General features: G+C 41.5%; 1 protein-coding gene across 1 annotated transcript in view; it reads right to left on the reverse strand.

Annotated features, from left to right (window-relative positions):
• NCOR1 (nuclear receptor corepressor 1) overlaps positions 1-15162 on the reverse strand; it is a 55866-nt gene that overhangs the window by 12296 nt on the left and 28408 nt on the right. Inside the window, exons 15-32 of the mRNA XM_066563219.1 lie at positions 12825-12955; positions 12132-12349; positions 10435-10497; positions 9951-10090; positions 9114-9240; positions 7893-8448; positions 7063-7192; positions 6602-6797; positions 5885-6055; positions 5550-5710; positions 5052-5172; positions 4847-4948; positions 4264-4361; positions 3323-3491; positions 2761-2901; positions 1435-1518; positions 681-937; positions 215-575 (exon numbers count right to left, since the gene is read on the reverse strand). Of these exons, the coding sequence (XP_066419316.1) occupies positions 215-575; positions 681-937; positions 1435-1518; positions 2761-2901; positions 3323-3491; positions 4264-4361; positions 4847-4948; positions 5052-5172; positions 5550-5710; positions 5885-6055; positions 6602-6797; positions 7063-7192; positions 7893-8448; positions 9114-9240; positions 9951-10090; positions 10435-10497; positions 12132-12349; positions 12825-12955 (3226 nt within the window). The remainder of the gene's footprint in view (positions 1-214; positions 576-680; positions 938-1434; positions 1519-2760; positions 2902-3322; positions 3492-4263; positions 4362-4846; positions 4949-5051; positions 5173-5549; positions 5711-5884; positions 6056-6601; positions 6798-7062; positions 7193-7892; positions 8449-9113; positions 9241-9950; positions 10091-10434; positions 10498-12131; positions 12350-12824; positions 12956-15162) is intronic.

The following is a 15162-nucleotide window of genomic DNA, read 5'->3' on the forward strand; positions in this document are numbered from 1 at the left end:
TCCATAGTCAAATGCAAATTGGGACTGAATTGCATTCCCACTTCCCTCTTCTATTGTGGCAGATTTTCATTTCCTTATATGTATATATTCTAAAATTCATTCTAGCCAACTTCCAAATTGAGACAAGCCACTAGAATAAAATAAAGAAGAATGGAGTACATAAAAAATTCAAATAATAGAACCATTTGTCTTATTGTGGACAGGAATGACATACCCTCACTAACTCTATTCATCATGGGTGAACTCCTGGACATTGGACTCTGATAGTTCACAGGTGTCCTCCGAGCATTTGTATCATCATAAATCCCAGGGCTCAGCTGTGATTTGGGAGTTTCATGAAGGGTTGACCTGAGAACAGAGGGACCAGAGCTGACTACGGACGTGTGACGGGACCGCACGGCATCCCCGGTCTTCACATCTTCGTATTTTCCTCGCTCCACCACCTTCACGTTTTCTGGCACCATTTCCAGCTGAGGCATTCCCCGGGGCAGCTTGCTTGGTCCAGTGATTAAAGATTTTACATTGTGTTTGATGGCAGACTGGCCAGAGTTGCTTTCATATTTTATGGGTGTGCCCTGAAGAGGAGGAAAAGTTCAGGTTAAGGTCATGTTGTGGAAAAAACTCGCACAGCCTGAGCTGATTGAGTCCTGGGTGAGTGTATCAGTGCTTTCTGTATTTACCTGAGATATGGAGCCTTCTATGATTGGCCTGCTTGTCTGCACCATTTCAGGAGTCTTGCGACTCTCTTGGCTTAAGAGGTCCTGCCTGGGGATCTCATGGATGGAGCGACCCATCTCCTTTATGGTGGTGACCCCATCATAGGGCTTGCCCTTGCTGATGGCTCCTTCAAACGTCCTGATGGGAGGTGACTCTCTCTTGATCTGCTTGGGGTACTTCAAACCTTCTTCAAAACTTTCAGCTGTTGCTCTTGGTGTGCCTTTTATAGAAAGAAAGGGTCACATGAGTGGTATTAATAGCTGCTAAGTCTCTTTTTTCATAAGCAGAGTAATTAATTATATATAACAGTGAAACTTTGGTTAGCTGTAGTCTGTGATTAAGATACTCAAAGTCTAAAAAAATTATCACAAAAATAATATTGAACAATAGATTACAGAAAACCTCCCATGTCATTTCAGGTATGAAACAAAAGAAATAAATGCATCTACAGAGTTGTTAGTGTTCATTTTTAAAAAGTGCTGATTACCAAGTATTCATACTAAAAAGTCTATTTTCCAATAAGAAATAAAATCTATGTTTACACTCTAGCTTTGAACACACCATATCAAAAAGCTGCTGATTTATGCTCTGAAAACTTTTCATAAAATAAGCTCCACTTGTAACGCAGCTCCTACAGTTAATAAAACTTTAAGGTTCAGAAATCCAGATTTTTGAGGCTTAATTAATGCTCCCCTTTCTAAGCCTGCAATACCTCACCTTGCATTATAGAGCCAGACAAAACTGTTCTCTCCTTTAGTTCAGCGTGTGGGCTACCCCGAGGCAGCGCTCGGCAGATTAAACCTAAAATTAAAATGAAAATAATTTAGGGAATTAAACAAGTGTTAAAAAAAAATCCAACCTTCAAACCAACAAACCCCCTCCTTCTCACACATGAGAGATGGTATCTGTACCCTGGCAGTGCCCAGAGGGCCAAGCCTCAGTATGCCAGGCATTGCAGCAACATGTTATAAACACCTCCTGCCCTAAAAAAAACTTCTTTCAGTTCAAGTATTTGTGCTATTGCATAGTTGCAAGTTTTAACATATTTAGAAAACAGGAGGTGTTTTTATAATTACGCTTAACCTTTGTTTCAAAAGCAGTCACTGCTTTTCTCACACTCCACTTTCCTTGCCTAGAAAGAAAGGTGTTCATGGTGGGAAGTGGAACCAAGAAAAAAAATTCCAAAATATGCCTCAGCATGCTCCAAATTATCAAAGTTCATACTGAATCATTGGGGAAGAGAGAATTTACTGTGCCTACAGTAAGAATCTAAACAAAGTGCTTAAAACACTCAAAATTTTTCACAGTTTGAAGACAGAAAATGTGTCAGTGATGAGACAAAGCATGGAAGTACCAGAGCAGCAACTTAGAGGCAACACTGAATTTCTGTGTGCAGCCTACAAACCTCACATTCACATTGTTCCATCTGATGGACATGTCCACAAAATAGTCTCCAAGGGCTACCCAAAAATGGGACAAAATGCTTTTAAGGAGCCAGGCTCCATGGTCGAGGTAGGAAATATTTTCTTGCATTTGTATTTTTATAAAGCAATGAGAAAAGTTATATAATGACCTGCCTTGGCCTCTGCAGGCTTTGTTTGATTACAGTTTATTAAAACACCACAGCACTGGGGATGCCCTGAAGCAGGATCCTGCAGTTCAAAGAGGTTTTTTGCAGGAATGCATAAGGTCAGGGCAGTGTGATATTAATATTTAACTAAAGGGTGTGGCAGAGGCTGTGCTGGTGTGACCCAGTGTTTGAGCTCCACAGGACCACTGGGACTGTGGAGAGCCAGGGACATCTGTCAGATGTGCTGAGAGCAGGAAATGTCACCTGCAGTAGCAGCAGTTGTGGTAAAACAGAAAACTGGGATCTACTCCAGTCCTGTTTCCAGCATGCTCTAACTGCAGTGCTATTGCATGGATTCGGTCATTAGTGTGATTTAAATCTAACTTCTCTGTTAGTCTGCACCCTAAAAAAACTCTAAATGCTCTTACATTAATGGATAAAAGATAAAACACCTTGGAAGCAGCTGTTTTTACCTTCCAGTGGTGCAGACCCTGGAGACTCCCTCAGTGACATCCCCTGCTTTATATTTCCTTCCATTGTATCATAGGTTCTCTTTAAACCAATTTCATGAGCAGTTCTGGGACTCCTTGTTCCTTCACGGACATTTTTAATAGCTGGCAAAATGTACAAGAGTGTGGTCAGGAAATGTGGACAACAAAAAAGGACACATGAATATTACATTAATGAGACCACAGGTCATTAATAATTAACCAACACAAATTCAATATAATATTGTAACATTAAATATCAATCTTAAAAAGATACTTTATAGTGTGTCAAAAAGTTACTTATTTATCAATATTTCAACTGAAGTTTAAAGTTACATGATACATTTATTTTCATTTTAATACAGGTAATTTTGAACCTGGTTATTTACCCTTTCACAATACAATTTAATGACAGATAGGAAATAAATGGCAAAGGAATAGCTGAACTATATTTTAAACATGCATCTGCTTGGAAGCAGAAACATTTCAGCTATGAGTTATCAAAGCAGAACCTGACTTGGATCAGATAGAATACACAAATACTCACCATCATAAGACAGAATATGCCCACTTTTGCCTTCATAAATGACGTGGCCCTTGGCTGAGGCCTCCTCCCTGCACTTCTCGGGGCTGCTGTCCTCGGTGGCCAGGCGGGTGATGGTTCCCTTCAGCAGCGCGTCGGCGGCGATGCCGGGCTGGGCCAGAGCTGGGGTACCCTGGGAGCAAACCCAGCACAGCAATCAATGCACAGCCTCTGAGTCTTTGGGGAGCAGGGGGAGTGAAGAGGAAATACAACAAACCCCCCAAAAATTCTTAGGGCTATAATACCAACTAATTTATCAAGTATGGCTTAAACTTCTGCCTCTATTATAGATACTTAACCTAAATATGAGTGAGATTATTTCTGCTACCTTGTTAAACAACATTACCAGTGCATTTACAACCTGGAACATTTAACCTATAAATACCATCTGGGGGGAAGATAACATATACCACATGGTGCCATTAGGTTTTATTTCTGTCCAAAGCAATGAAACCTTCCCTTCTCATCTCAAAGCAGAATTGAGGCAATTGTTCCCTGTACAAAGGGATGCCAAACCAACCAAAACAGCAGCATTTAAAATGGTAAGACAAAAGAATTTCCCTTCTTGGATTTAAATAGAATCTGCACAAGACTGGTTACACTTGGTTTGAATAGTTGAACTCAGGTGTGATGCAATTTTCAGGAAAGTTTCCTTCAGTTAGGTTTACCAAAGGCTCTGGTATTATTTATTTGAAAACTCATATATATGAAGATGAAATCACAGTAATGCTGACTTTAAATAGTGGGGTTTGAACATCTGATTGGATTGAAAGTTCTTTTCCTAAGGCAGTTCCTACCCTGTGATAATAATTTACTTTTTTAGACATGCAAATACATTCACAATGATAGTCTGAAGATGAAGATCTGTTTTGCTACAGCCTTCCCAGCAGTCAAAGGTAAAATACCTGAGTTATGGAGCCTCTCAAAGAAGGAATGGTCTCAACTGAAACTTTATTGGTTGGAGTTCCTCGTGTTATACTCCCCTCCTGTATTGTTGTGGTACCTGATTTGAAATAAAGACATCCTGATAAATCAGAGAATAAAAAAAAATCCATTCCCTTTGAAATAATTAAAAATTCTATTGAGAACTGTTAGTATACATTAAAATACAGGGGAAATTTCAATTTAACAGCTGGCATATGAGGCAGTTAGGCTATTTCCTCTTTTAACATAGCCTTTTACAGACTACAAGTACTTTATAGCATTAACTTCCAGCAGTTAATTTATTTTGTTTTGATGAATTTGCTGTAGTGAGCAACTTTATTTTGAAATTGGCATGGCTCATAAGAAATATTTTTAAGTGAGCCATGCAGACAGGAGGAGCCAGCTACAAATACACATGCCTTGGAAAACAGGGAACAAATTAATCCTGTAATCTTATGATATATATATAATCATAGAATACTTTTAAATAGCACTTCAGCAGTTAATTCTCTGGGGTTTATCAGGCTCTGACAAGAGTTTTTTACTCTGTGTGACTTTCTTTACCTCTCACAACACTTTCGTGTTGTGCCCTGACCAGGAGTCCCTCAGGTTGGGAATTCTGGCTTCTGGGTGAGAATTCTTCTTGCTTGATATAGGGCAGAGAAGCTATTGAGGAGAAGAAAGAGAAAAAGGTTGAGGTTTTTTAATTTCCTTTAATTATGGATCATTAAATAGTCTGTATAAAACATGTCAGCTTTTCTTTCCTTACCAGATTTGGCTGACTCTTGCTGCCTTGGCAGCCCAAGGGATATAGAACCCACTGATGGCTTTGCAGTTTCTTGGGCGTAGGAAGCTTGACTGTGGGATGTTAAATAAGTGCCAGGTGTTCCCTGAAACAACAAATAGATGTTAATTCTTGTTTCTGGAATGAGGAGTCACATCTCTGTTTACAGGAGAATGCTAAAATTAGTGTGATCCTATCTGGAAATTGCTACAGTGCCTCACTGCCATGTCCCAAAGCACAGAGTAGCAGGAGTGGAGTGTCATTGGTAGTTTGGAGATGCAGGTCACCTAAACTGGATATCCATGCCCTTAAATGGGGGTAAATGTTCCATTTCTAAAGCTCCTTTGGACTTTTAGAATGATATGTACAGGCAGGTCTTAAGGATTAATGCTGTGACTCCATAACTGAGTACAAAAAGTTGGAGATTGGAGAAAGTGAAAAAAAAAAAAAGCAAGACAGATTTTCAAATAATAATTCTCTTACTTGTGAGATTGAGCCTCCCATGATGAAGGAAGGTTTTTCTGATGGCACACTGGTTTTGGAGGATGGAATGAGAGGTGGTGGTGGTCTGGTGGGTCTGGTTGTGGGCAGGCGAACTCCTTCAGGAATATTGGTTATCACCTGGTGAGGGGCTGGCTGGAGAACTTGAGGGGAAAAATTGTACATTAAACACTGCAGTGTGAACAGAAATAGCACAGAACAGCCTCATTGGGCTAGAAAAACACTGAGCAGCTATTCACATGCACACACAGAAAATGATCTTTCTTCTATTAACTCACAAAGTGTTTAGAGGATAATTTCATGCTCCAAATCTTTACCTGGAGGGACACTGTAGCGAGCTGCATTCATCTCAGGCTGGGGAGAGGCTTTATTGACTTCTCTTGGAGATAACCTGTAGGGTGATGCTGACCTTGTGGCTGGATTTTGCACTTGTGCTTCCTGTTCTATTCTCTTGACCTCAGCATAAGGCATATAGGCCACTGGTTTTCCTGGGAGGGGTGAAGTAATCAGAAATAGAAGAACCCTGGGTTAGAAACTGGAGTCAAAAGGTCCAATTCACAGCACAGTTTTAAAGAAGGGACTACTCCAATGTTAGACACACCCATCAGGTACAAACAGTACAATTGAAAAGAAGTATTAATGTGTTCCACCAAACTTTTGTGCCCTATTTCAGTGCCCAGTGTCCATGTATGAGCACAGTTAAGATGAATGTTTTACTGCATGGAGTACACACTCCCACCTACACCTTAAGCTTCTGGAAGGGCTCCCTTAGAACAGAATCATCTGCTCTTCACACCCCCGTGCTCCATCTTTCTCTGTAGGAACAACTCATTTTTGGGTTTGGCCCAAACAGAACCAGTTTTCTGCCTTTATATAAAGGGGTTACAAGGCAGCTGTTCAACAGTAAGTGCAGCAGAGGGGGCAGGTCCCTTCCAACAAGTTCATTATCAGTTCCTTACCACACTAAACCGTCACTCTCCAACGAGGAGGCAGTGTAACACACAGAAACAAAGCACAGCTGAGGGAACACCAACCTTCCCACTCCACACTGGGGCTCTTGGAGGTGCCACAGGGGCTCACAGCACTCCGATATTCCATGTCCAGCTGCTCCTGGCGCTGCCGCTGCTCCTCCAGCAGGGCTGACTCGTGCATGGCCTTGATGTGCCTCTGGTAGAGGGCATAACCACTGACTGGGGTGCCCACGGGGACAGAGCAGGGGCTGCAGGAAACCTGGGGACAGCAAGGGGACAATGCCAGGGACACCCTCACAGGCACTTTATGGAGGAGCTGTGGAGCTCAGCTACCCCTGCAGTCTGGGGGTTTCAAAAGGTTCACACCTGGTTTTAAGCTGCTTAGTTGTACTTAACCTACTTTCCCCATGAAAAATACAATAATAAAGCAAATCATATTTTTCTTCATTTGTTTAACATTTTTTTCCTGACTAGATTTAGGGGTAACAAACACTCCTTCAAACATCAATGAAAAGTGCCCATACCATAGGTGGGATGACAGCAGCTCGGTGGTGAAGCTGTTGCAGGTCCATCTGCCCTTGCTTTATTGTGGATGATACCAGGATTGACCCAGTGGGATTTAACAGTGAGGGCTTTGACTCTCTGCTGAAGATACTGGAAAAAGAGACAGAAGGGAAAAATATCACCAAAAGGAGCAAGATTATACATCTTTAAAAAATTACAGCCACAACTCTTAAATTCAAAAAAACCAACACAATTATCAAAGTGGACAAAGAGCTGAAAAGTCAGAACCATGTTGTGTTTTGTCCCACAGCACATATGGTAGAGGAGGCAACAGATGCTGCTACATTTTCATAATACACAAAAATACCAAAATAGGAGCTCAGAATCTCCCACATCAGAAATTTAAGTGTGCAGTACTTACATCAATGCAACCTTCTTTGTAGAGAGTGCTTTGGAAAAACACCAAGGGTAGGAAGGACTATGTGTATTTAGTCCACAGAAAAGAAACAATAGTCTACAACAAAATTATTTCCCATGGAGGGCTAAGACATTTGTGGAAAGATGATGTTTGAAAAGGCAAGGGAGTGCACAAACACCATCACCTGCACTCCTCCAAAGCCCACATGCACTCCATGACACTGAATACTTTTGACATTTAAACATCTATCCCTGGCACTGTGTGTATATTAAACCACTGAGAGGGAGGGGGGCACTGGCTCCAGTGCCATGCTGGGGTGACACAGGAACTGCACCAACAGAACACTGAAAGGACTTCAAATACCCTCAGTGGTGTCAGCCATTCCCAAAAGAGAAACAGCTCCAGAGATTGTCCATTCAAAGCCCTACTCACCCCTGCCTGTCAGGTTCTCCATCAACTTCCTCATCAGCACTGCAGGTGGCACTGGAGTCATTATCTGAATGGGATTCTGGTCTGGCTGCAGTCACTTGCTGGGGCAGGCTGTAGTCCATTTCCTCTGGTTCTGACTTTTCCTTGGGTTTCTCCATCTCTCTCTCTTTGGTATCACTCTCTATTTTCACTTGAATATTCTCTGGTAGCCTCATTTCAGTCTCTACAGGTTCTACTTTGGTATGAACTGGAAGAGTAATCACAGGCTTAGCTTCAGCTGAATGGCTTCTACTGTCCACCTCCATAGGCTCCTCAGCCTCAGTGTTTATTTCTTCCTTGACCTGGGGCTCAGGGTTCTGAGTTTCAGCTGTTGTTACACTTTGGGCTGGTAAGGAGGGAGATGTGCTGGTTGCAGGTTTAATGGCAGATTCCTGCTCTGCTGGGGCCTCAGTGGTTACTTTTGGAGCAGTGGGCTCAGATGGAGTTTCTTCAGTTGGTTTAGCAGGTTCTGCTGGAGTTGGAGATGGAGCACTTTCTGTATCAGAACTATTTTCAGCACCTGGGGAAAAAATGTTTTGCCATGGAGGTTCAATCAATGAAATCTGAAAATTTGGGTGCAATAAGGATCCATCAACTTTAACCAATCCATCTGCAACAACAATTTTGACTTATAATAGAAATGGACAATTGGCTGAATTACAGAAACACTGCAACTAAAAAATACCAACTACTCAAAACCCAACACTTACTCATCTGTTCTCATTCACTGTTTATGAGTTCTATTGCCTTTTGGTCCACAAAAGACCAGCCAAGATTGACTGATGTTGAGTGTCTATAAATAAGCAGTTGCAACCAACAAATATGTATTAAAAAAACCACAACCAAAAAAAAAAAAAAAAAACCACTTGAATTTGCTTGTCTGAAGCATTACTGAGACTACTGACTACCAAAGGTTACATTTATTTGATTCAACTTGTTTCAGCACTCCAGATGACAGCATAATCAAAGCATCTCAAAATACTAAGCAGCAAACATCTTTAGGCTGCTAAATTCTAAAAATGCTGCATCCCCTTGAGCGAGTTCAAGTTACTGAAACTCAACTGAAAGAGCATTTGAACAACAACAACAACATCATGAAGTGGAACACAGTTTTCTGAGCATATAATTGGCACAAACCATAGGCTCCTTTCTGTCCACACACCAGTTTCCTTCCAGAAAAGTTACCTTCACTGTCTTCTGGGTTCTCTTCTTCATTAGATGCTTCAATGTCTTCATCCTCCTGGGCTGACACAGTGGAAGCCACACTCTCACACTGGGACACATCTCGCTCCTCTCGGGGCCTTCGCGAAGACTGAGGAAGACACAGCATTGACAATGTACTGAAAATTCACAATTATTGCCTTTTACCACATCCCCATTTACCAATCTGAGGCTGAAATGAAGGACAGAGAATCTCTATTTAGCACAGTCATTCACAAGGGGACACTTTTCCAACTTCAGGCCAACTTTTGCTGCTCCTGACCAAAACCAAGTTTGGGAACCAACCGCGGTCTCACAGCGCTTTTGGGGGACAACAGAACAATTGCAGCAAACAGACCCTGAGGTTCTTCACCTCAATGAGAGTAGTACTGCAGCTTAGAGGATTCCCACACACAGCATTCTACTTTCAATGCCCCCAAACCTTCAGTTCCTGGACTTCTGCCACCTGTCCTGCTCTGTTTGGTAAGGTCAGTGCTTGCTGTGTTTCAAGGAGCTGTTGTACATCTACAGCTGCTCATGCACTGGTGAGGAACGTGACTTTCAGAACACTGAAGAACTCTTCAGGCTCAAGTGTTTTACCTAACTACAAAACCTTCTCTTGCAGTTTAAAGCAAGAAGTGGTTACTGTCACGGGTCAGTGAGCACCAGACACCCTTGCTAGGAGATTTATGTCACAACATACAAACAAGTAGAAAAGGAAATCAGTGGAGATTGCAAAACAGCCTTAGTGAAGCGTGATGCATGACTTCAGAAATAACCCAAGTTTTCTCCTGCAAAATACTCAATGTCCACAGCATTCACCTTCTGTTTGTGCTGTTGGAGGAGACTGTCCAGGTTGTGTCTCCTTTTGTAGTTGAAGTAGAAGTTCTTACACTGAGCTTCACTTTTCGTCCCAACCATTTTGGCAATCGCTGCCCAGTTTCGCCCGTGTTCCACTAGACCTGGTCAGACATAAAAGAACCAATATTTACTGTGATCAATAGCTCAGCTATCCAAACCTCAATAAATGGAACAACAATGCCTATGGGAAGGCAAGACAGAGAAGTACTGCTGTCCAAACAGTTCTAAGTAACCCACAGGAAAAGAGTCAACATAAGTCTCAAAAGATGACTTTGTCTCTTAAAGCTGCTTGCTTTTTCTTTTTATACAAAAAAACCAACAACAATTTTCAAATCAGCATAGTGTTGGCAAAAGTCACAGCAAATATATTCAGTGATTCGGTGAATCCTTGAAATTTTGTAAATGCAAGTATCCAGAAGGAAGTCAAAGGCTTTACAAGGTTTACCTTTCTTAGCAACTTCCATTTCTTCTTCTGTCCAACGGGATGTCTCCACAGGCTCTGTAGAAGCTGAAAGAGAAACAAAGACACTGAGCAGAGAAAAGACCAGGATTCATTATCATGGCACCAATTATGAATCCCATAGTCAAGAAATCTATTTACATTATGCCTTGCTCAGGCCACTGGGGAAAGCTCTCTTGTCAGAGGGAAGCAGTCAATCTCCATTAAACCAAGTCAGATACAGAAGGAACAACCAAAAACTCAGCAGAGAAAACGCTTCAAAACTATTCTGCCTACAAAACTGAGATTAATTCTTTGTCAAGGAAGATTTGTAAGTAACTTAGATGCATTTATCGCTAAAATTTTATTTAAAATGTCAGTAATTACCATCAGCTAGTAAAAGCAGCAATCCAATATGCTCTAAGCTAGTTCAGTGCTGTCTCACTGCTGGAATGGTTATTTATTGGGTAGTGGTTGTCAAGAAATCTACTATTCCTGTATTAACTGAGTCTCCAACTGGATAAATGGACAAAAAGAAAAGAAAACAAAAAACCCCAATAAGTAAAAGCAAGCAGGAAACTAAGTATGATTCGATACAAAGTGCTTTAATGCTTTTCATTCACTCCTCTGGATTTTGTATCATTCTGTTTAAATTTCTGAACAGCACTGAGCAGCACCAGTCTCCATTTCCTTTCTATAAAATCTGCCATTACACACAGCATGTAACAAAGACCCTGCAACAGCTTCCATTAACAAACCTCAAAAATAGGACACTATAAGGTATCTTATCCACTGAAAAAATATTTTAGGCTTTTCAGAAAATCCTGCAAAAATAGTTTAAAAATAAAACAAAAGCAAAACCCACTATTGCTTCAGACTTATAAAACCCCACTGTATCAATGGAGCAAGACTGTTTCTCACAATCTCTGTTGTTTACAGTTATACAAGACCTGATGTCCCCACTTACTCTGTTCTTTATAGGCAGAACATCTGAGTAACAGAAGAGTTGTTACAAGCTCTAGAATAGCAGCTGCCTGTAACTACTCAGCTGAAGCATGAGGAGCAACAAAATTTGCCACAGCAGAGCACTGCAAGAAAAAACCACACCATGCCCTGCCATCCTGGATAATTATTTACCAGCCACAAGATATTCTGGTATTTCTGCATCAACGCAAAGTAGGTCAGCCTTTTCCAAAATACACTCAGAGACTGCATCGTCTTTTTTAACCATACCAGCCAAGAAAGTAACATTTCATTTTTAAAAAGCCTCTTGCCATCTAATGCAGAAACAACAACTTGCCAAGATCTATTTCAGCTTATGAAACTCCCTGAAGTACTCAAATATCAGGCCAATTATTTAAGAGCATCCTCAGTGAGCTGCAGCCTGTAAGTGAATCTGTGTCACGGGCACCTGGATCTCTGCAGCCCCATCATGAACCTGCCCAGGGAGACAAGGTGTTACCACACAAGGGCTGAACTGCCTTTTCTCCCCTCACATCATCATCATCATTTAACAGTCAGCTGATTGCACATGCACTATTCATGAAGTTACACTTGTGAAGTTTAGCAGTTCCACACAGTCACAAAATTATAAGCAGGGCTAAGAATAAAGCTGGAATATTAAACAGGAAAACAGAAGTGCACTGCATGCCCGTGTCAGTGAGGAGCCTACACCAGCTGGGAGTGCTGTAAATGCTACTCACAAGGTTCTGGTGGGGGTGGCAGAGGTGGTGGTGGCTCTTCAGTGGCTGCAGCTGCAGCAGCATTTGCCTGTGCAGCTTCATTTGTCATTGACCTGGTGATTCTGCCCTTACGCCGACCTTGGCTGTTGGCGGTTTTCCGGCCCCGAGGAGCTGCCTGCTCCCTTTCCTCTGTTTCCTCTGGTGCAACTTCAGTTTTGTCCTTTTCTTTGGTATTCTCTCTGGGAATAGGGGAAATATAATTCAGTCACATTCAGAGAGCCATTGTGAGCAGATATTCCTGAATATCAACAGACACAAAGAAAACTCCATAAACTCAAAAGATGCCTTTAGTGAAACAGAATTCACTTATTGCCCACAACTTCCAGTTGCCAGCCAGTAACACAGATACATGATTTTGTCAACTTCAAAGAAAATATGAACACTTCATGTGTGATAGAACATATGAGAAAAGCCCAAATCAACAAGATATGGAAATGATTACATGTGCAAAATAATAATTCCATTACTTTTCCCACTGATCTGTTTAACTCAACAAGACAGAGAAATTTGTATGTCCAAAAAAATTGTTTCATACACAAAAGGAATAGTTTTCAGTTCAGATTTCACTGGCAGGCTAATGCAAATCCTGTCCTGATCCTTGCCAAAACCTGCAATCTAGGGTGAATTCATGCATTTCAGCACATACACACTTACTTAGATTCCTCCTTCTCATCCTTCTCCTCCTCATCTTTCTTTTCCTCCTCTTTTTTTTCTGATTTGTCTGATTTTTCCTCTTCTACCTTTTCTTCTACCTTTTCTTCTTGAGAAGGACGAGTAATCTGTTGCTGAAATGGAATAGGATTTAGATGATAATTTGATCAGACAAAGGTGCAGCATCTTGTCCTCAGAGCAGCACAAAAACTGATGCTGCTTACTTCCCACTTGATAATATTTTAAGTTACAGGCACTGCACAGTGGTCAGCATAAGAACAGAAGAACTCTGCTTTATATCATATAAATTCCATGGAAGTACAGGAGGTTTCTGCAGCATGAGCATGGAGGTGATTGTGTACAATCACACACTGGCTGCTGTGTGTCCCACTAAAAATGAACAGCTGAATTTTAAAAGTGCTTAGGGAGCTTTGACCCATGCAGTGAGGGTGTTGCTCCTCTCCAATTTTATTTTTAACTTCATGCATTTTATAGTGAAACATGATCTTACAACTGGGGGGCAGAAGGTCTTGGAGCATGAAAGCTATCAGCAACTCTGAGTGGCTTTCTCAGAACTGCCACTAGTATTTAAGAAATATAATTGTTAAAAAAATTGGCTTGGGAATTTTAGACTTACATTTCCAGCGAGTTTACAGAAAGAATTATTAAAAGAACCAACAAAAACTCTTTTCTCTGCTGAGATGACAGTTTTACAAGCACTGTGCTTGTCTCAAACAGATACCCAGAGTACATTTGGCAATTCATGGAAGGAAGGACAGAGAACAACAAGACAAGGACAGAGAATTACAGGATTGCTGTTCTAGCACTTCATGAACTCAGATTTTACAGTCTACTGAAAAATTCCCCAAAATAGGCTTTTCTTTTTCACAGAGGAAGCAACCTCCCTATGAGTGCAGCAGCAGGTGTCACTGTTTCACTAACTAAACTGAGGCTGGAAATAGTCACAAACTGACTTGGTTTTGACATTTTAACAATGTGAACTGGAGCAGAAACCCTAAACACTAACCACTATCATCTTGCTGCAAATTATTAGCAATTAAGGTGCTGGTTATTGATTACGCAAAGACTTCCTTCAAGCAAGATGTCAGAGACGTGCTAAGATAAATTATTTCCACCTTGCTAGATAGACTGACTTGAAAACAAGGAGTTAAAACTGCATTAAAAAAATTAAAGAAAATTATTTTACATCTAATCTATTTAGAAAACAGCTGTTGACAATCCTGTTTTTAATAGGACAAGTTAACATCACTTGGTTGGTTCTCTGTTACCCATAACTTTATTTAAGCTGCATAATCAATGCATAAACACAAACCTTGAAGGAGTCGAAGCCTCGGTCAGCGACGTTCCTGCACATTCATCTGCTGATTGAAACTTTTACTGGCCACAAAGGGGATGGGCTTGAGCTCAGGGCACAGCTCAAAAGGGCAAAACCCACCCAGCAGCAACATCACAGAGCTCCTTAGCAGAGGCTGCCTGACCCAGCAACGTGTTTATTCCAGGAAATGGTGTCATTCTGCCACTTAAGCTCCTGCAGCAGTGCTGCCCCTCTCACACAGCACCCTCTAATCTCCCCGGAGTCACCAGAGGTGATCCCCGTCACACACAGCCCTGAATTTCTGGCTGCTCTCATCCCTGGCCTCCACCTGCTGCCAGCCACACACACTGCAGGGACACGGCCAGCACTCAGCCCTGCTCGGCCACCACACTCATTTAAAACTTCACTTAGAGAAACCTTCTTTAAACCAGTTATTCAAGGAATTCTCTGGAATCATAGAATCACAGGATGGTTTGAGTTTGAAGGGACCTTAAGGATCGTCCAATTCCAAACCCCCTGCCATGGGCAGGGATGTCTCCCACCAGACCAGGTTGCTCCAAGCCCTATCCTGAACATTTCCAGGGATAGGCAAGTTAAAGCACCATACAGCCATGGCTTTCTCTCAGTTCTGTGTTAAAAACTTGCTCTACATTTGACAAGCTTTGGGTTAAGACACATTTGTTCAGTTGCCTCTGTGACACTCTGGAACAGTTCAGGCAGCATTTTATAAAAAGCCCTTTTTAGACCTGTTTGAGGACAAACACACATCAGAATTTTATTAGCCTTGCACCACTTCACATCCTTGCTCCAGCACTCAGTTTCTCTCATGTGGAACCCCCCACACTGAAACCTGAGCCCAGTTGTGCTCACTGCATTCTCTGAAGGACTTCAATGTCCTTACCATGATTAATATCTCCTCCACTGCAATATTCCACTTGCTTGCCTTCTACTTTACAAAAATATATGAACTATTAAGAGTTTAAGCTGAAGCACCTGTTATTGGCC

Source organism: Molothrus aeneus, chromosome 20 (assembly GCF_037042795.1).
Source record: "Molothrus aeneus isolate 106 chromosome 20, BPBGC_Maene_1.0, whole genome shotgun sequence".
NCBI lineage: Eukaryota > Metazoa > Chordata > Aves > Passeriformes > Icteridae > Molothrus > Molothrus aeneus.